This window comes from Somniosus microcephalus, chromosome 2, assembly GCF_052327205.1.
Source record: "Somniosus microcephalus isolate GS21.2 chromosome 2, FLI_Smic_1.0, whole genome shotgun sequence".
NCBI lineage: Eukaryota > Metazoa > Chordata > Chondrichthyes > Squaliformes > Somniosidae > Somniosus > Somniosus microcephalus.
This window is the reverse complement of record NC_140988.1, coordinates 230,113,443-230,135,792: the sequence shown is the minus strand read 5'-3', so window position 1 is coordinate 230,135,792 and position 22,350 is coordinate 230,113,443. Positions and strand designations below refer to the sequence as shown.

Sequence of the window (22,350 nt, the reverse complement as noted above, 5' to 3'; positions counted from 1 at the left end):
CCACTATAAAAGTTAATAGGGAGTCGATGTACTTGGTGTTGGGATCACATTGTCAATTACATAATAATGCAGAATCCGGTCATTCAGGCCAACTAGTCCATGCTTGGTGTTTATCCTCCACGAGTCATAATCTTAATCCTATGTGCCTGCCCTGTTCCCAGATCACTGTACCCCTCTTTCCTTCAGCCATCAATGTAACCTCTTAAATGTTGACATGGTCTCTGCTTCAATCACTAATTTCACAAGTGCATTACACAGCCTTACAACCCACTGTATAAAAAAGTTTCTCCTGCTCTCTGTCCTAAATCTCTTAAATTTAATCTTGTATCTGTGTCCCCTCAATCTAGACCCCTTAAATCATTGTAAACAATGTGTTTCTATCTACCCTGTTCCATCCCTTCATAATTTTAAACAACTCTATTAAATCACCCTGTAATCTCTCATGTTCGAATGAAAATAGCTCCACTTTTTCCATGTCTTCCTTTGTATTTGTATTTCTATTTCCTCATACCAGGCATTATCCTAGTAAATCTGTGCTGTACTACCTCTATTGTCTCAACATCCTTTTGTAGTGTAGAGCACAAAATGGCACACAGTACTCCCAACTGTGATCATCCTACAGTTTTCTACAGATTCACCCCATTACATTTCAACTTTTATATTCTATACTTCTTGCCATAAAACCCAGTATTCCATCAGTAGTTTTTAATGGCCGTACCAACTTGAGCTACTGATCTTAATGTCTTGTGAACCTGAACTTTCAAATCCCTCTGTTCTTCCACACCACCCAGCCTTACTCCATTCAAAGTATAATTGTTACTTTTTAAAAAAAAACAAAATGTACAACCACAAGCAGGTGTGGCATGGAGAATGTCAAGAGACACCAAGAGAAACAGGGTCTTCACCACACTACAGAACAAGACGACCATTAAAACAACATTCACACCAATCACAAAGAACAATACAGCTGTGTTCAGGAGAGATAAGAGGGGAAAAGGCATAGAGGGGTATGTGGGAGTGGTGACTCTGCAAGAATGCTGGGTCCAGAACTTCCTAGAAATTATCAAGACGTAAAGGAAGACTGCCATTCTAATCTAGAAGAGACATGAATCACTCTCAAGCCTGGTCTAGACCTGCTTCAAAGTGCAGTTGATTCCAGTAACAGCTCTCCAGAAAACAAGCCTCTCCTAACTGCTCTGAGATACATACTCACATTGTATCTATGCTTTCAGTCTATGAAAAAATACACTAAAGAACAAAGTCAGGCAATAAGATTAACTGTATGGAGATAGAGGGCTGGATTTTGCCATGGGGGCGGGTCAGGTGGTCGGCTGTTCCCGCTCCCACCTCCGATGTCAGGCGGGATAATTTAGCGATTTTGTCCTAATTGGGCAATTGATTCCCAGTGTGTGGGAACCCGTGGCCCATTGAGTCTTTTGGTCCTGAAACTCGCCTCTGATGACGTAATTTATGCAGCTGCATTTAAGGGTTGCAAGCAGCCTTGGTTCATTTTCTGCCTTACAACTTTTATTTGGGATTGTTCTGAGGGATTTGTGGTGCAGAGATGTCAAAGGTCCAAGGCCGCACCCTGCTTTGATGAGGACTCCCTCCATGCTCTAGTGGAGGGAGCCAGAGCTCAGAAGGAGGTGTTGTTTCCTTCCTCAGGGAGGAAAAAACCTCCACAGCAGACCAAAGCTATGTGGCTGCAAGTGGCACAGGAGGTCAGTGCAATATCAATGTGCAGCAGAACCTGGCTGCAGTGCAGAAACAGGTTTAATGACCTTCTCCGCACAGGAAAAGTGAGTATAATCACCATTACCCTCAATCTGCTCCCCATCGCCTCTCATCACCAGCACTCTGCATCGTCAACCTCCTCCTCCACATCCCACTTGACCCTTAACCATTCCCTCTCTATGTACACATTCACTTAACTATTCGACTATGCTGCCCTCACACTCCCTATCACTTATGCTATGAAAACAACTTACAACACACAGGGAGGGCCCTTGGTCTTGGGACCTCACTCCATCTTTGTGTCCTTCTAAGCATCTATGCTCTACACTCACTCCTTCATTCTCACTCAAACTCCACTTGTTTCCCTCATTGCAGGAAAAGAGAGCCCACAATAAGAGGGAAAGGGCGAAGACAGGAGGAGGGTCACCCTCAATAGCCCAGCTCACCAGCGCAGAGGAAGCGGCCCTCGAGATCGTGGGAGCCGAGGAGGATGTGCAAGTGGGAGGCGGACAGACGGGCGCATCAGAACAAGCTGGTGACAGAATAGTTTTGCATCTCTCTCATTTCCTTTGCACGAGTGACAGATATTGTTTGTAATGCTCTAACAGATTGACTTATGATCATCTGCACAATTCCATGTGTATGCAACGTTTATATCACATGTCTAACTCTTTCCTTTACTCCCCCACAGGACCATCGACAGTCCCCTTCCCCACTGTCCAGGAGGAACAGCCTGAGCCAGAAGACTCCTCAGAGGAAGCTGCAACCTCTGAGGGTGCAGCGTCACCAGAATTAAGCGCACCCAGCACCAGCGCAGACACTCACACCTCAGTGGGACCTTCAGGACATAGAGTAGTGTTGTCACCTGGTGTATCACAGCTCACAAGTGAGCATCAGCAGATGGTGGAGACAGGGACAGCAGTGGAGACACCTTGTCGGAGGCCGCAGGGCACTCCCAGCTCGGCTCAGCTGCATGTAGACCCTGTGCCTCTGGGTCCATCCAGAAGGAGAGCAGTGATGGAACTCCAGGAACAGGTACAGGAGTCTCTGGCAGGTTTTGTCTCCAGGGTCACGGAGTGTGGAGAGAGTGGAGGAGTCCATTGCTAACATGAGCAGAGCCTTTGTGGAGGCATTGGCGCATGAACGCATCACCACAGAAAGGATGGCTACCATAGAGGAGAGGATGGCTACCATAGATGAGAGGATGGCTACGGCCATGGAGGAGCTAAGTCGCCAGGGTCTTGAAAACATGGTCATTGTTCAGAATAGACTGACATCTCTGGAGGAGCGATGGTCAGCTATTGAGCAGAGAAACCACAGCTTCATGGAAGTCCTCTGGAGTAGGACTGCCAGTGCAGATATGGGTCCTCATGGCCCCCCTGAAGTGCAGCAAGGTGCTGTCAAGTGGGGCTGACCCATGAGAGGGATGTTGGTGGCAGACAACAAGGAAGTGGGGGCTCCTCTCCAAGCGCTCACACGAACATGACACTGCCGAGTCCTTGGTCAGAGCCCCACCAGAGTCCTCACCCAACTGAGATGGGTGTCTCAGCCCCTGCACAGCCGCAGGAGCAGCAGACTGTTGGCGAGCCCTCACAGGCTCGCAACCCCAGAGGACACCCGCCAAAGGTGTTGAGGCAGGAGCAGCATGAAAGTGAGCAAGGGGCCTCCATATCTGCTGAAGCCACAGGGGAAGCACCACGTAGGAGCACATGTAAGAGGAAGATAAAGCACAAGTAGTCACAAGGGTAGTCACTTGGGTGTTCTGTTGTGTTTAATTGTGAAATGCCATCCTTGACTGAATGTTATAAAATTAATTGATGGCAAATTGTTGAACTTGTGGGCTGTGTCATTTCACAAATGGGACTTCCACATTGAGGGCTCAGGGTGAATTGGAATTGTCAGTATGGTGGTCAGAGTAATGGGAAGCCACAGGTTCTTGTCCACTGTCAATGGTGTAGTAAGAAGGTGTGAGCCAAATGTGTTTGATTGGGCAGCCTAAGCAAATCTGGCCAAGATGAGTGCATCCCTTGCAGCAATGTTCTCACGTGCTGCTGCCGCTAGTTGATGCACCACCGCAAGGTCTTCATTCTTGCTCTCCTCCTCATCCTCCTCCTCCTCATCCTCATCCTCATCTGAGGACGCTATGCGATGAGCCACTTGTACCTTAGGCAGCTGCAAGCCACGATGCTGTGCCATGTTGTGAAATGCACAGCAGACCACGATGATTCTGGAGACCCTGGCTGCTGAGTACTGCAGGGCTCCACCTGATCTATCAAGGCATCTGGATCACATCTTCAGCAAGCCGATGGTTTGCTCGATAATGGATCTGGTGGAAATGTGGCTGGAGTTGTAGCGCTCCTCAGCTTCATTGGATGGCCTCCTGAATGGCGTCATTAGCCACGTCTTCAGGGGATAGCCCTTGTCTCAGAGTAGCCATCCACAAAGTTGGTTTGGCGGACTGAAGAGCGGAGGCACACTAGACTGCCGCAGGATGAACGAGTCATGGCAACTGCCAGGGTACTTGGTGCAAACATGCAAAATTTCCTTCTTGTGGTTACACACTAGCTGCACGTTGAGGGAGTGGAAGCCCTTGCGGTTAACAAAAAGACCTGGATTGTGATGGAGTGCCTTAAGGGCCACATGTGTGCAGTCTACGATGCCCTGCACCCTTGGAAAGCCTGCCATATTAGCAAATCCAACTGCATGCGTGGTTATACTTGCTTGATCCTTGGAGAAGTTGATGTAATTGTGCGCCTTGGCAAAGAGGGCGTCGGTTACCTGCGTGATGCAAGTGTGTGCGGCCGCCTGGGAGACGCCACTGATGTCTGCTGTTGATCCCTGAAATGAGCCTGAAGCAAGAATGTTGAATGCGGTAGTGACTTTTACGGCCACTGGTAAGGGTGTCCACCCGCTCCTCTGGGCTCCAGGTCTTGCTGCAGCATTGCGCAGATGTCACCCACTACCTCTCGCGAAAGTCTCAGCCTCCTTTGGCACTGCTGCTCAGTCATGTTGAGGTAGCTCATCCTCTGTCTGTAAACCCTGTTTTGGGGGTATCTCCTGCGGCGACGTCCTTCCCTGCACTGCGCCTTCTGGCCTGTGCAGCTTCAGGTGGGTGAGCAGCAGATTGCCACTCCTGTTGTTGCTGCTGCTGTTGTTCCGGGTTCTGCTGCTGCCGCGGCTGGTCTTCATCTGAATCCGAGCTCCAGGAGGAAAGGAAATAAATGGTTCCCATGCGGCAGGTATATACACCTCAGTTGAGGAAGCACTCAGTCAAGGTGGGGAGAGGGTTTTCCCAGGAGGTCACAGTAGAGCTGGATCTCAGCTTCAACACTTGCAAAATCAGTAGACCTGCAAAAAGTTCTCCAAGACCTGAGAAAAGAAAATTCTGCCACCTGCAAATGATCATTGTGGAAAACTCCGTTTTTATGGTGGAGCTGCAGCTGTTAGTAAGCCAACCACTTGTGAACCCGACAGGATTAGCTGGAGTGTTCCAGGGGAGATGCGCAGCATGCGGGAAATGCGGTAAACTCTGAAAGGCCTCTCAAAATGGGATTATAGAGGTACTTAAGTGGTAGTTAAGTGCCTTAACGGCCTATCCTGCCGCTTGGAGGTGGGACCAAAATGGAGTCTGCAAGCCCGCATTTGGGAAAGTTGCGCAGAGGCGGGTTGAAGGCGGGATCGAAGCCCACTGCCATTTTTTGCAACTTTCCCACCTGACCGACCTTCAAACCCGCCTCCTCGGGCCTGGCAAAATCCAGCCCAGAGTGTTGCTTATTATACCTCAGAATCTATTATTTTTGGAAAATAATACTGGGTTATGCTTTTCTATTAAAGCCAACAGATTGAGGAACAACTTTGAAGTGTCTGATGAACAATAGGTTGGCTGGGGAAATTAAATTTGGAACTGACCATGCAGCAATTTAATATTTTTTTGATAATCCTGAGGTTTATGGAGTAAATTTTAGGAATGGATGAGCTGGCTGTTTGTGGGTATAGTTATGTGCACACCTTAATGATCCAATGTGAGACAAAAATTGTGCAGCATGTTTTTATTGACATATAGCATCCAACTTCATTCAAAATGTAATATATGTGTAATAAAGTTTCCCAATTTTTGCTGGAGCTTATAGTGAATCCTGTCTGTACTATGCAACTGTAGTCTACTGGATACAACTATAGCTGGGGGGGAAATGGCCCAGAATTTGCCCCGTTAGTTAGATTTTTATCCTTATCCTTCAGCTCAAAAATTTTGCACCACAAATTGCTGGAAGTGAGAGTAAATAATGAGATCAATGGGGCATCTGAGATCTTGGTGAACGACGGGACCAACAGTCTATCTCCTTAACCAATTAAATTTAAGGCTAGAGAAAGAAACAGAAGAAGGAAATTGGGTGAGTTTGAGTCAAATTAGATAAAGAGAAATGAAGAGGGAAAGAAAGATTGGATTGAGAGAAAGAGAAAAAAAAGACAAAGAAAAAGTAAGAAAAAAATGTTAATGAAATTTTACATTTTAAAAGCCTCAAGGAACAATTTACTACCTGCAGGAATGAGACCCCACAGTTTCAACTGTTCCCTTTCTGGGCCTCAGGAGTCGAGTGGCTTTGCAGGAACATAAATCTTGTCATTAAAAAGGTCCTTATGCCATTAAATACCAGCCCTAACTTTCTGCAGCAAGTTTAATTTGTTTTAACAGCGGAAATGCAACAATTCTTGAATCTCATGAGGAGGTTGATGGCAAGATCCCATTTTTGCGAGGCCAACAGCGGAGCGGTGCAAATCGTCCAGCAATTTGTGGCGATTCGCAACTCACAGCATATTTCTTCTTCACAAATTGCTCAGTTTTTTTTTAACACACTAACAGTGTGCGCCTTTAACTCGCCATTATTTTACCAGCAAATTCTGGGCCAATGAGCGTAATGGCTGCTAATCATCACAGAGAAAGCGGTCAACATTATTCCATCCAGTTTACAGAGATGAAACAACATTTACAGCAGATGAGGGCACACCCCACCACCACCCAATATGATTGTGAAAAGTGAAAATATTGCATAGTCTACTAAATTTAACAGAAATGCACCCTTTTGCCTGCTAAAATAAACACTGTTTCGATCTGATGGTAATGGTCAATGGTGGTGATAAAAAATTAGGGGAAAAATAAACAGTAATTCAAATTATTTCTGAATCAAAACCTGAAAAATAAGTGGTAAGTAAAATACCACCACCAGTAGTATAAGAAAAATCTGTCCATTATAACAAAGAAAGAAAGAGTTGCATTTATATAGCACCTTTCACAACCACCGGACGTCTCAAAGCGCTTTACAGCCAATGAAGTACTATTTGAAGTGGAGTCACTGTTGTAATGTGGGAAACCTAGGACCACACAATCATTTAACTATTTAAGCACCAGATTACAATTTGAGGTGCTAACTACCAAGTTTTGTATCAAAGACTTACCCCCAGGTATGATCTTTTGTGCTTGGACCAAAATCCATGTAAAAACCCAGTTTCTCTCCCAGCCACATGGCGAGATCGTTGTTTCCCAGAAATGGCTTGGAGGCGTCACTTTCCAATATAGTAATTAAATCAGCACCTATCAATAGCAGAGTGCACTGTCAGTAAGGTTAGAGGCTCGACTGTTCACAATTGAAAAAAGGCACAACCTTTTAGACAAAAGGTACTAAAATGTCCCTTAGTTGCCTTTAAGACATACCCTGCAATCAAGTTTTCAAGTAAATGAATCCAGTTTTATTAAAGGCTTAGGTATAGCTAATGGGGTTTCAATATAGCACGTTAACACCATTTAAAGGCAGCCTCTTAAAGAGGACGTGCACTTTGGCTGCAGGCAACTGTTACTGAAGATTACTGATAATAGCAAGCAGAGGAGGCTAAGGGGGGAGTGTTAAAAGCATCGCTCTTAGGACATGGTTGCAATGCCAAAACAAAGTTCAATGACCTCACAAGTTAAGCTTCGTAACTCATATCTCTCATCACTCTCTGCTGAGCTCTGTACTGCTTGCAGCCCCAGGACTCTTACCCCTTTCCTCCTCTGATTCCCATCACTCTCCTCCAATCACTGCAGCACATTTCTCTCCACCTCCTTCTGCTCCTGCTATAGTGCTCTGCTCCTGTCCTCACTATTACTTCCCTCACCTCTGCCATCTTTTCCATACCAGCTACACTATTCTACCCTGGTGCATGTCCTCAAAACATCTCACTTCTCTTAACAATGACATCTCCCTTGGTTTCTTGCAGGGCAAGCTCGCATGCAATAAGAGGGAGCAGGTGGCCACATCCATGTGCTGTCCCCACTGGAGGAACAAGGGATGGACATCGTGGGCAGGGTGAACATCAGGAGCGTGACGTCTGGAGTACAAGTTCCATTGGGTTCTCCCTCCATACAAGTTTGCTACCAAGTCTAAGCTGATTTAGTTGATCTCAAGTAGAGTGTCAATAGGGACTGTACATAGAATTATATAGAACTAGCTGGAGTGCCCGGCGGTGCCGAGGGAACTCAAGAACCCTGTGGCATGTTTATAAAACTGTTTTTTAAACTGTTGGGATTGAAGAACTCTTTCTAAGCACTCAGGAGTGATATTACATTATTCACAAAGTTTCAGTGTATGAGCTGAATAGGGAAATAAAAGATTCTATCTGAGGCATTTAGAGGTCAGTTTAGAAATCAACAGTGAACATTTATTCCAATAATGTAGAACAATAGAACATTTGACAATATGCTGGAGTTACAAACAAAAACTGAGTGAATACTCCCTCTGGTAAAGGTTTGCAAACCCAATAGGGTTGGTATTGTACAGAGTGATTTTGTAATCTTGTAGTAGGTATGCAGCCTCTCAGATCTTGAAGAGTGCTTTTGAGTGCTTCAAGTGCCCTCTTGTGGGCCTTTGTACACTCATCCCACACAATGAGTTTAGACTTTTGAAGCAGCTCAGCAGTAGCAGTTCCTTTGGTAATGTGACACACTGGGTGTTGTTGTCTTGTCAGATCCAGAGGGAGAGCAAAGGTTGAGTGGGCAGTGCGACCTCCTTGGAGAAGAGTTGCAGCGACTCCTGATGAGGCAACAGCCAGTGCAATGAATCTCTTAGAGCGAAGGATGGCCACAAAGAGATTTCGTAGCCTTTTGGGGGATTACGCCAGAGCAGCTTCTGTCATCGTTGCATGCCAATGAATGTCATCCTGAATGAGTCCTCTCCTGCGGCAAGCTTTTATGAAGGAGGCACAGAGATGGCCAGTGAGAGTTTTGAGGTAATTAAATGATGTTGGGCCAGCAACCTCATGGAGGAGTAGACGAAGGTGAAAGCACTCTGCATTATTGGAGAGCCCGTTGATAGACAACATTTTCTGTTTTTCCTCAGGGTGTTAAAATAAACAGATTCCTTGACGCACCAACTCTTGAATATGCCACGTACAACTGGCCATGTGAAAAACAGGGCGTGAGTAAGTTGATGCCAGCAACCTTCAAAGTCTGCCCCTGTGCCTTGTTGATTGACATTGCAAAAGAAATTGTCACAGGAAACTGTTGCCGTTTGAATTGAAATGGCAAGTCAGTTGGTATCATTGGAATTCGAGGAATGAGAACATCCTCCCCTCTGGCGCAGCCTGAGATGATGGTAGCCTCAATGAGATTTGGCATGAGCTTTTTGACTGCCAGTCTGGTTCCATTGCACAACTTTGGTGGATATATGTTTCTTAGGAGCATGATGGGGGTGCCTTCCTTCAGTACCAGTTTGTGAGGAGGCGTTCCTGAAGGCTGCAATGAGTTGAACTCAGTGGGGTAGTGTACCGCATCAGCACTGTCACAAACAGTATCAACGCTTTTATAAATTTGCTCTTGGCCAGGGAGTTTTTGAAGAAGGAGCATGTTTATGTTTTTGACAGTATCATTCCTGGGTGCAAGTATTGACCGTTCACACAGCCACTTGGGATCTTTGAAGTGATTGAGGAGGTCTGGATACACCTGTGAGATCAACTCATCAACTGTTTTGACTTGACTGCCAAAGCCTGGAGGAATTGTGATTTGACCACTGCTGTCAATTGGCAAGTTTCCTTCTCCCAATTGTAGCAAAAGTTGCGCAAAGGATTCGGTCATCTCGTCACCATGCATATGAACACGCATGTTTGTGGTCAAATGGACTGTTTGCACATTTGGCCACAGATGGGATGCCTTGAGACATGCATTGAGTTCATCTGCTGGAGTTCCTCTGGGGGCAACTGGCAGGATTTGGTGGAAATCACCTGCCAGCAACAGGGTGGTGCCACCCATCAGCCTATTGTTGCCTCTCAGATCTTGAAGAGTTCTGTCGAGTGCTTCAAGTGCCCTCTTGTGGGCCATTGTACACTCATCCCACACAATGAGTCTACACTTTTGAAGCAACTCAGCAGCACCAGTTCCTTTGCTAATGTTACACACTGGGTGTTCTTGTGTTGTCAGATCCAGAGGGAGAGCAAAGGTTGAGTGGGCAGTGCGACCTCCTTGGAGAAGAGTCGCAGCGATTCCTGATGAGGCAACAGCCAGTGCAATGTATCCCTTAGAGCGAACCATGGCCAGTAAAAGATTGATCAGGAATGTCTTTCCTGTTCCACCAGGTGCATCGAGGAAGATAATGCCACCTGCATTGTTTTCCACCATATCCGCAACCAACCTGTATGTCTCTTTCTGGTCTGGAACCAATTTAGGTTCAGTGACGGTGACAAAGGAGGTCAGTTCCTCAACATTGTAGGTGGTTTCCCTGAGGACCTCTCTGCTGAGACCTGGAGAATCATTCCTATTGGGAGATGGAAGGTTCAACTTAATCAGAGACTTGCCAGCCAATGCCAAAGTCTTGTCCTCCAGAAGGATCAATACCTGATGTACATTGCATCAGTGAAGTTCAGCGTCATTCTGGGGTTGGCTGTCTTGAGTTGGTGTAAGATGTCTTCTGTGAGGCTGTCTTTGTGATCTTCCCACAACTGCATCAGGTTGGAAGGGCTGCAGAGGGCAATTATAATGGCAAAGAGATTTTGTAGCCTATTGGGGGAGTAAGACAGAGCAGCTTCTGTCATCATCGCATGCCAATGAATGTCATCCTCAATGAGTCCTCTCCTGTGGCAAGCTTCTTGAAAGGAGTTACAGAGATGGCCAGTGACAGTCTTGAGGTCATTAAATGATGTTGGCCCAGCAACGTCATGGAGGAGTAGACGAAGGTGAAAGCACTCGGTGTTGTTTGGATGGACCGTGTAGACTCTGCCAAGTGCATCTGATGAGTACACCCCTGTATGACCAAGAACTTCCTTCTGACCTGCTCCAGGGCGCTGAGCCCGCCATGTCCTGTTTGGCTGCCAGGTGTAGTACTTGGGCACCTGATGATACAAAAGTGTCTTGGCAAAGTCATTCGTTTGGCACAACTCAAAGAATGCTGTAAGTTTTGTCTTTGGAGGTTCCTCGGCACGTTGGCTGGCATTTCCTGGTCGGAATAAAACCCTTTGTCCATTTTGCAAGTGAACATCCAATTTAGTGACAGTGGGGTAACGGTTGTGGATGTCAAATCCAAAAGTTCGCCAGGCTGCCTCATTGCTGCAGATGTAATGGCCCATCAGATGTGTGGTGATCTCATCATTTTGATTCTGCTGTCCAGCCGGTTGAAGATCAAAGACAGCTTGGTCACTGCCCTTATGGATGTACTTGCACACATATTTGATAGACTTAACTGAGTGACAGTACTCCACATTGATGTGACATTTGAAGAGCCTGGATAGGCGTGGACAGTAAGGAACAATCCAACGGTTGTCAACTTCAAATGTCTGTCTTTGCTGTGTTGTCTGATTTGACGGACCAGGTTGACTTGAGTCGCTAGATTTTTGAGTTCGCATTCTTATCTCAGTGCTGAAACCTCCACTCTCTTTGCCCCTTCTCCTGCACAAAGGATAGCCATCATTCCCATGCTGAGTTTCTTCGCGGAGTGGCTTTGGGTACCCTTTTGCAGGGAGAAGAAGGGTTGTGTCGCCCGCAAGGACCATGAATCATATTTTTTACAACAACATCAAAGAGGATTGGATCCTGGTCCTTATCGGGTAGCTCTGCAGAGATGAAGGAATCAACTTGATTGGGGTGAATCTTTGCCTGAAGCCAGAGTAAAAGATGAACATGAGGAAGTCCTCTCTTCTGCCACTCAATGCTGTACATGTAGCAATGGTGTGCACTAAAAAGTTTGCCCACAGTCAGGAGTTTGAGCAGTTTTTTAACTTTGAGGTTGAAGACCCGTGCTATGAGCTCATGCCTTTCAGTACCAGCTTTGGGTGGGAACTCCTGCCATTGGGGATTGCAAGTCATGGTGATGAAGAGGTCAGGTCTGCCATAGTTTTTGACATAGGTCATGGCATCTTGCGTGTGCTCATGCATGTACCTAGGACCTCCAACGAAGGTGGATGGTAGGATGACCAGTTGACCAATGTCCTCAGTGTTGCCATCATTGGCCACAGCATCTCGTAAGTGTATATAGTCTGTGACTCTCAAATGATTTTGGTTATTCCGGAACCAATGAAGCCGCTCTCCTTCTATTTTTGCATACATGTCAGTGAGGAACTGGTGGAGAGGTCCTCCACACTGAAGCAGGTGGTTTGAAGCAGTTTGTCGTTCCATCAGCCTGTATGAATAGAATTCCATGGCAGAAACCATCTTTTGCCTTTGGGCTGCAGGTGGCACACCAGTTTTGGGGTCAACATGTGGGATCTTGTTATAGGCATCGTATCCATCTTCCCCATGGCAAAACAAAAGCAGGTATTGCAGAGGATCATATGACCTGTGAAGCTCAGAAATTCTTTTGAGTGGACCACCTCTCATATGCAAGACAATGTCCCGTTGTTCAAATTCTTGGCCCACAATGACAATGGCTACTTCATTGGTGGTCGGAGCATTGAAGCGTCGCTCATGTTCACCTGCAGGAGTCTTGTCAGCTTTGATGACAACTTTGAGGTCTTCATTTGTTGTTTTTTCAATGGCTGTTTTGAAACTCTTTACATATGGGTTTTGCTGATGAAGCATGTCCTGTAACCCAAGCAAAGTTTGAAGCTTGATTTGGTGTTGTTGTGCGGGGAGAACAGCAGCTTCCCTGCGGCGATTGGCTTGCTCTTCGTCATCACCTAAGAAGTAGATTTGGAGAAACTGAGGTCTTTCGTTTGGTAGAGGAAGTAGTGAGCCAGCTGTATGGTACACCTGTCCATGAACTTTAAAAGTTGGGCAAAATCCTGATTCACGCACTCTGTTTGCACCAAAAGAGGTCATTGCAAAGCAGTTGTTGTACTTTCTGATGTGAGTGAGGAAATGTGTTGAAGCTGGATTTCGGCCGAACAGAAGTGAGTGTAGGGGTTCAGGCGGAGCTGTTAGTGTTGGAAGTTTAACCTTTCCTCCATTGGAGCATATCCCAGCAATTTCCCCTTCCCACTTCAGAGCACCACAGTGAGAGCAAATGACGGTCATCTTGCCAATGATGACTGTGGGGTCTGCTTCATAATTGATGGTGGGTGTATAGGAGAAGGCTGCTCCGAGCCAATGACTCCAAATGTCAGCTCTGGCAATGCCCCATGCGTCTATTGTCGGCCTGGCGACATGCCCGAGTCTGGTCAGGAGTCTCTGAGGCTCTGGCTTGGGCATGTCTCGCCTGGTCAGCAACTTGACGTGCCTGAGTCTGGTCAGGAGTCTCTGAGGCTCTGGCTTGGGTATGTCTCGCCTGGTCAGCAGCTTGACGTGCCTGAGTCTGGTCAGGAGTCTCTGAGGCTCTGTGAGCCTTTTTTCGGTGTGCATCAGAAGTGCTGCGTCCAACTCTGCTATGTTTTCTTGGGGGCATGCTGTTATGAAAAAAGAAAAAATAATTTTTATATATATTATATATATATATAAATATAAATGAGTTTGTCTGTCTGTCTGTCTGTGTGGGAAGGAGAGAGAGAGGGAGGGAAGGAGAGAGAGAGAGAGAGAGGGAAGGAGGGAGAGAGAGAGGGAAGGAGGGAGAGAGAGAGGGAAGGAGAGAGAGAGAGAGAGAGGGAAGGAGAGAGAGAGAGAGGGAAGGTGTTGTGTATGTAATATGTGTGCTACTTTGAACCTATGGACAGGACTGCACTACTTGTAGGGCGTAGTGATACGCAGTACCACTCCTGGCCATAGGGGTATAAATAGTACTGTGGGTACTGATCTCCCCTCAGTTCCCGCCTGTGGGCATGAAGTAAAGACCTACGTGCAGTCCCTACCTCCAACCAGTAAAGACCTGTTTGAGTTATACGTTTAAGTCTTTGTGTTAATTGTTCAATACAATACACATACTTAACACTGGCGACGAGTCGGTTCGAACCCTGCGGCAGTTATTCCACGGCGGCTTCGTCCAAAGACAGGACGTTGAAGAGAGGTTTCAATCCTCAACACCCCACTCAAAACTGAAGGGCAGCAGAAATCCTGACAGCTTCCAGCGACTGGAAGCGACAGGCATTAGGACCCTGAAGCCTCCATAACCTCGTGGGTAAGCCGAGCAGCGTTGGCTGCAAAGACAGGGCCACCGATCGGGAGATAAGGGCGATCGCAATCCCTGATAAGAGCCGCGGTGAAACGCGCGAGCGGGTAAGCCAGAGCCCGGGAGGGAGCGAGCAAGAGCTGCGCGAGCGGGTGAGCCAGAGGCCGGAAGCCGCTTCAAGTGCGAGGCGCAGCGCGGGCCAGCGATCGGGACCAAAGATAAGGGCCGAGAGCCGCTTCGGTCGGGAGCCACTTCGCGATCCAGCGATCGCATCCGCTGATAAGGGCCGCACTCGGGCGATCGCTGCGAAGATAAGGGCCGCACTCGGGGGCTGAAGGGAGACGGCGTCGGGGGACGGGTGAAGACCGCCAAGCGCGGGAAAACCGCCATTTTGTGGGCGGAGGACGACGGCAAGAGCGGGAAGCCGCCATCTTTGATAACAAGTAAAGAAAAGAAAATCTGAGTAATTGCAAATCTACAATGCCTAAACACGGGAATATTAGCACCTTTGATAGTGACCTCGAAGATTGGGCCATATATGTTGAAAGAGTAAAAAATTATTGTAAGGCCAATAAAATTCGTGACCAAGATAAAGCTCTAACATTATTAAATTTAATGGGTGCGAAGACATACGGGCAATTGAAACACCTGTTATCACCAGATGAACCGGCGGATAAGACGTTCGATGAGATTGTTACTGTCCTGAAAGATCATCTAAACCCCACGCCGCTGATGCGAGCGGAACGATTTAAATTTTACGACAGAAGGCAGCTACAGCATGAAAGCAATGCTGAATATTTGCTGGAATTGCGTAAATTAGCGAAATATTGCCAGTTTGGAACGGGACTGACAGATGCACTACGAGACAAATTTGTGTGTGGTTTATTTAAACAGGTCTTTACTGGTTGGAGGTAGGGACTGCACGTAGGTCTTTACTTCATGGCCACAGGCGGGAACTGAGGGGAGATCAGTACCCACAGTACTATTTATACCCCTATGGCCAGGAGTGGTACTGCGTATCACTACGCCCTACAAGTAGTGCAGTCCTGTCCATAGGTTCAAAGTAGCACACATATTACATACACAACAGAAGGAGAGAGAGAGAGGGAAGGAGAGAGAGAGAGAGAGAGAGAGAGGGGGAAGGAGAGAGAGAGAGGGAGAGAGAGCGAGGGAAGGAGAGAGAGAGAGAGAGAGAGAGAGAGAGAAAGGGGAACGGTGTGGGGGAAAGGGGTGGGGGGGAAGGGGTGTTGGGGGGGAAAGGTGGTGTTTGGGGGGGAAGGCGTGTTGGGGGAGGAAAGGGGGGTGGGGGGAAGGGGTGGGGGAAAGGGGATTGGGGAAAGGGGAGGTGGGGGGGAAGGGGGTGTGTGGGGGGAAAGGGGGTGTGGGGGGGGAAAGGGGGTGTGGGGGGGGAAGGGGGTGTGGGGGGGGAAAGGGGGGTGGGGGGGAAAGGGGGGTGGGGGGGGAAAGGGGGGTGGGGGAAGGAGGGGGGGAGAAATGGGGGTGTGGGGCCTTGTTGACCCGGAGCCCTGCTCGCTTTCGGTCGGGCTCTCAGGCCGCGCGGTTGACACCGCGGGGAAGGCCATGCGCGGCGGCTCCCGTTCCGGACCGTCGCAGCGGCTTGCCTGCGGCCTAGCCGAGGGGGGGAAAGCCCGAGTCCCCGGCCCACGGCCGCAAACGGAGCTGAGCCCCGGGACCGGGCCGAGGGGGGGAAAGGCCGAGTCCCCGGCCCGCGGCCAATACATCTCCCTGTCTGGGCCGGGAGCCTGGGACTGGAGTTGCGCTGCCGGCGGTTGGAGAAGCCTAAGCCCCGGGCCCCCGCACTGACATGGCCCAGCCAAGCCCAGCGCCCCGGGCAGCCCGCGCTCCGTAGGTGCCTCTCGGCTGCAGGCCACAAAGCACCAAGGGAAATGAAAATGGCGGGAAGGAGAAGCCTACTCTTGGAAGGTGAGCTGCCGCTGCTCATTCTCCATTTGTCTGTCGGCCATCTTTGTCGGGTTTTTTTTGTGATCAGGCTGCTCTTTGTAGATTGTGTGTTTTAAAGGGAATTGATTTCGGGATGTTCTACCTTTTAATACCTTGAAACATGAAACTTAAAGTACTTATAAAACATTTTTGGTTAAAGCTTTGTATAACATACACTTTACAACCTCACCAATTTTTATTAAAAAAGGGGGTCCTCACCTTTCACTGTGCTCTATCACAAACAACAATGGCCGCAGCTTACTTTTCAGTTTTAAGGATTAGGCCCTGCCCATGCCCCCCGTGACGCAGCGCACTCCCCCCGTAGGATTGGTCAACCTTCACGTCACTCAACGCTAATGAGCGGTAGGATTGGTCAACCGCTAATGAATGGATTTTGTCCTTTTTTTGAACGTTTTTTGTATACTGTCCGAACAATTTTTGTCTGACCAAAAAGTAAATACACCTATGACACTCCCCTAATCATAACCTTTCTTTTGATATAACATATGTGTAGGTATGCTCTATAACTTTTGAGTGTATAGCGGACAGACAGACATACAGACAGATCCTATTATATATTATATATATATATACAGAAACAGGCCATTCAGCCCAACTATTCCATGCTGGTGTTTATACTCCACTCAAGCCTCCTCCCATCCTTCCTCATCCAACTCTATCAGCATGATACCTGAACTCCAAGGGTTAAATTAAGAGGCGATTAAACAAATTAGGGTTGTACTCCCTAAAATTTGGAAGGTTACGGGGTGGTCTGATCGAAGTTTTCAAGATATTAAGGGGAACTGATAGGGTAGATGGAGAGAAACTATTTTCACTGGTTGGATATTCTAGGACTAGGGGGCATAGTCTAAAAATTAAAACCAGACCTTTCAGGAGAGAAATTAGGAAACAGTTCTACACACAAAGGGTGGTAGAAGTTTGGAACTCTCTGCCACAAATGGCAATTGATGCTAGATCAATTGTTAATTTTAAATCTGAGATTGATAGATTTTTGTTAACCAAAGGTATTAAGGGATATGGGGCAAAGGCGGGAGTTAGGTCACAGATTAGCCATGATCTCATTGGATGGTGGAACAGGTTCGAGGGGCTCAATGGCCTACTTCTGTTCCTATGTTCCTATAACCCTTCTCCCTCACATGCTTATCTAGTCTCCCCTTAAATGCTTTTATACTATTCACTTCAACCACTCCCTGTGGTAGCGAGTTCCACATTCTCACCACTCTGGGTAAATAAGTTTCTTCTGAATTCCCTATTTGATTTCTTGGTGACTATCTTATATTGATGGCCTCTAGTTTTGCTTTTCCCCACAAGTGAAAACACTCGCTCTGTGTCGACTCTATCAAAACCTTTCATAATTTTAAGGACCTCGATTAGGTCACCCCTCAGCTTTCTCTTTTCAAGAGAAAATAGACCCGGCCTGTTCATCCTTTCCTGATAGATATAACCTCATATTTCTGGTATCATCTTTGTAAATATTTTCTTTGCACCTTCTCCAGTGCCGCTATATCCTTTTTATAATAAAAAATAAAAACAGAAAACTCAGCAGGCCAGGCAGCATCCGTGGAGAGAGAAACAGAGTTAACGTTTCAGGCCAAAGACCTTTCGTCAGAACTGAAACGTTAACTCCGTTTCTCTCTCCACGGATGCTGCCTGGCCTGTTGAGTTTTTCCAGCATTTTCTGTTGTTATTTCAGATTTCCAGCATCCGCAGTACAGTATTTTGCTATTGTGTCCTTTTTATAATATGCCAACCAGAAATGTACACAGTACTCCGTGTGGTCTAACCAAGGTTCAATACAAGTTTAGCATAACTTCTCTACTTTTCAATTCTATCTCTCTAGAAATAAACCCTAGTGCTTGGTTTGCTTTCTCATGGCCTAATTAACCTGCGTCACTACTTTTAGTGATTTCTGTATTTCTACTCCCAGATCCCTTTGCTCCTCTACCCCATTTAGATTCTTATTTTCCCAACTAATATGTAACCTCCTTATTTTTCTTATCAAAACATAATACCTTGCACTTAGCTCTGTTGAAATTTATTTCCAATTATATGCCCATTCTGCAAGTATATTAATGTCTTCTTGTAATTTGTTGCTGTCCTCCTCAGTTGTAAGAGCCATAAAAGCTTAAGAAAATACTTTAAAATATTGGTTAAATAGCATAATACAGTTAATTTACCTGATTGACTTATTGTATTAAGAAACCCCCTATTTTCTTGCTCCAGTAGTATAGTCTGAGACACCCCCTTCATTCTTGCCACAATGGTACAGTCCCTAAGCCACACATGGTATGCAGCCATTTTACAGTTTAAACTCCACGTGGCTGAAGGAGGCAGAAGTTGTGAGGTTTGGAGCAATACAGTTTTTGACCGTGTTCGTTTATACGTGTTTGCTTTGTAATTCTGTTCATAAAGTGTTATAGTAAACAGTTTAAAAGACAAAGCTACGTTTGGGAACGTTTTATTTCGACACACATCTACTCGTTGTTAAAAGCCCCACAGCTCAGTGGCTGCCTGTTTGGAAACTAAGAAGCGCCACTACATCAGTATTGACTATTCCACCCCCCCCCTGCCCACCACCAATTTGGTGTCATCTGCAAATTTAAAAATTGTGTTTCCGGTTCCAGTCTAAATTGGTAATATAATTTGGCCTCAGTGCCCCTGGCTAGGAAAGGAATAATTAGCCAGGCTGCCCACTCCTTGTTGGAAATGTGCGTGTGTGTGTGTGCGTGCAGACATTGAGTCAGGACAGACTGCGATGACTCATTACGAACAATCAGCTGCCACACACAGTCTAGGCTCAAAAGAAGTCATTGGGGTGAGGTACCAAAAGATTCTCCAGTCTCACACCAACATGGTTGACTCTTAACTGACCTCTGAAGTGGCCTAGCAAGCCACTCGGTTGTATCAAACAGCTATATGCAGTGGTTCAAGAAGGTGGCCCACCACCACCATCTCTGAGCAACTGGAGATGGACAACAAATCCCAACCTTGGCAACGACGCCCTTATCCTGAAAAGAAATTTAAAAGATACCCATGCCTGTAGATCCAAACACCAACAAGAAATCAACATCTTCAGGAGAAGAGGACAGGGGAAAAAAAAGAGGGAATCTAAAACAGTGAAATGCTATCAGAATGACTACATTGAAAAAAATATATATTATGTGCAGATATTCTTATTAAGTGATTTGCATCTGAAACAAAAAACGCATACCTGTCTGTTCAATAAGCTCAGCAGATCTTTCTAAACTTGGCCAACCTTGATTGTCGTATCCAAATCTGGATGACCATATCATGGCTGAGAAGTCTTTCTTCACAGACTGGTCACAAAAGGCAGAGGCAACGGGGAAGCAACTTAATAAAATATATGGAGGATAATCATGGCCAATAGCATATCTTAAGAAAAAGATACTTAACAAAACTGAACCAAGTATGACACGTTTCCTAGTTATGATTTCAAATTTTGAGAATCTGTAGTTGTGTTTTTTGTCGGTACTGTTGTTCAATTAACAGGTTATTTGTATTTACTCTTTTAGTTAAGTTACAACAACTTGTACTTCTATAGTGCTGTTAATGTAGTAAAACATCCCAAGGCATTATCAAACAGAATTTGACACCGAGTCATAAGGAGATATTAGGACAGGTGACCAGAAACTTGGTCAAATAGGCAGTTTTTAACGAGTGTCATAAAGGAGGAAGGGTTTCTAGAGCTTAAGGCAGTGGAAAGCACAGCTGCCAACGATGGAGCGATGAAAGTCAGAGATGCGCAATGGCCAGAAGTGGTGGAGCGCAGATATCTTGTACGGTTGGAAGAGGTTAGAGAGAGAAGCCATGAAGGGATTTGAAAACAAGAAGAGGAAAGGGTGAACAGGCTGGGTCACTTTTCTCTTGAAAAAGTGTTGAGGGGTGACCTAATAGAGGTCTGTAATATTGTGAAAGGTTTTGATAGAGTAGTCAGAGAGTGTGTATCCACTAGTGGAGTAGAGCAAAACCAGAGGCTATTAATATAAGATAGTCACCAAGAAATCAAATAGGAATTTCAGAAGAAATTTCTTTACCCAGAGAGTGGTGAGAATGTGGAACTCGCTACCACAGGGAGTGGTTGAAGCAAATAGTGTAGATGCATTTAAGGGGAGGCTAGATAAGCATATGAGGGAAAAGGGAATAGAGGGTTATGCTGATGAGGAAAGACGGGAGGAGGCTCGAGTGGAGCATAAACGCCGGCATGGACTGGTTGGGCGAATGACCTGTTTCTGTGCCATATATTCTATGTAATTCTATGAAGTATATGCCATGAATGGGATAATTTCCGTAATGAGTTTTGGTTTTAATGAGTTTTGGTTTATCTCTCTATATCACTTGCCTGTTCTTATATTCTTATAAAAGTTCTGATTGAAGTGAAATACATGCTTAACTTTGTATAAATAGCAAAAAATGAAATATCTTACAGACCAGGATACTCACCACGTTGAGTAATTTCTTCTGATACAACATGAATCGATGTCCTAATCCTAATAGGCCCACACCTACAAACAGCCAAAGCACTAAACAGGAGATAGTGTACAATTGAAAAAAAATTAGTTTCATATTAAAAATGGGATTTTTCATTTGAACAATTGTTAACATCAAGCAAAATACTGTAAACTGTATAATAACCAAGACTCTGTTTGAAAGTGGTTAAGTATGCAACATTTAGACATTCAAGTACACGGTAGTCAGTTTAGCATCATTTTGAATTTACATCTGGAAATACGAGAAGGTTATGTAATTTTATGGTGCATCAACTTTGCTACCTTATCCAGGGATAGATGTTATTTATCCCAGAGTGCTGGAATAGACTAGGGAAGAGATTGGTAAATCACTGACAAGCATTATGAGGGAAACATTGTTCACTGAGGAGGTACTGAAAGATTGGGAACAGGCTAATGTAGTGCCCATATTCGAAAAAGGTGACAAAACAAACACGAGCAACTACTGACCCATTAAGTCTTAATTCCATTCCATGTAAAATAATGGAATCAATAATCAGGTGTAAACGTGAGGATCATCTGTACAATAATAACCCACTTAACCACAGTCAGCATGGACGCAGGAAGAGAACATCCTGCTGACCAACTTCCTCGACTTGTTTGAGAAAGTGACAACCCAAGTGGACTGTGATAAGCCCTTTGACATGGTGTACCTCGACTTCCAAAAGGTTTTTGACAAAAGTTCCACACAAAAGACTATTAATTACTGTACATTCAAAACTGTGGGGATTGAGGGTAAACGCTGGAAATGGATAAGAAACTAGTTGAAGGGTAGGAAACAAGAAGTACACGTTAAAGGAGTTACATCAGGGTGGGGTGGGGTAGGAGTGGAGGGAGTACTGAGTGGAATGACTCAGAGCTCAGCGTTGAGACAACTACAGTTTCTAGTTTTCTGGATTCATGAACTCAATGCAAAGTCATAATGTTTGCAGATGATACCAGTTGGGAGGAGGAGTAAAAACAGCTCAGAAACTACAGAATCAATTGTACAAGATATGTCAGTGGGCACAACAATGGCAGATGAAATCTACTGCAGACAAATGTAAAGTGCTGCACATTGGAAGAAAAAATAGATGACATGTATTCCATGAATGGTATTGAAATGTTGAAGCTGAATAGGTAATTACAGGCCAGTTAGCTTAACATCTGTGGTAGGAATTATTTTAGTGTCTTTAATTAAGGATGAAATTACCAGATAGCTAGATAAAGAGAAAATAGATAGAAGCAGCCAGCACATATTTCAAACGGGATGATTGTGCTTGACAAACCTCAGAATTCTTTGAGGAGATAACATACATGGTACATGGGGAAATGGGATAAGAATTGGCATATAGAATTCAATGTCAGTAAATGTAAGGGCCGGAATTGTCCCCTAAAAAACGGGTGGGTTTGGAGCGTGGGGGCAGTTAAAGTGTTAAAAATGGGATTCCCAACCTGATCCTGCCTCCAACCTGTTTTAAAAGGAAGCTGGTGGGGGGGGGGTTGGCGACCAACCCACTCCCAGGGGGTGGTACATCAATTTAAATGTTGTACTGAGGCTGGAAGCCTCTTTTTTAACCTATATTTTGAATTTAACTGTATATGGACGTGTTTCACACAATTCGTGAAACCCA

General features: G+C 45.7%; 1 protein-coding gene across 1 annotated transcript in view; it reads right to left on the bottom strand.

Annotated features, from left to right (window-relative positions):
• Nucleotides 1–22,350, bottom strand: part of LOC147123263 (PGAP2-interacting protein-like) — a 229,218-nt gene that overhangs the window by 57,847 nt on the left and 149,021 nt on the right. The window contains exons 9-11 of the mRNA XM_085965696.1: nt 20,673–20,752; nt 19,423–19,528; nt 7,189–7,324 (exon numbers count right to left, since the gene is read on the bottom strand). Coding sequence (XP_085821822.1) covers nt 7,189–7,324; nt 19,423–19,528; nt 20,673–20,752 — 322 coding nt within the window. The remainder of the gene's footprint in view (nt 1–7,188; nt 7,325–19,422; nt 19,529–20,672; nt 20,753–22,350) is intronic.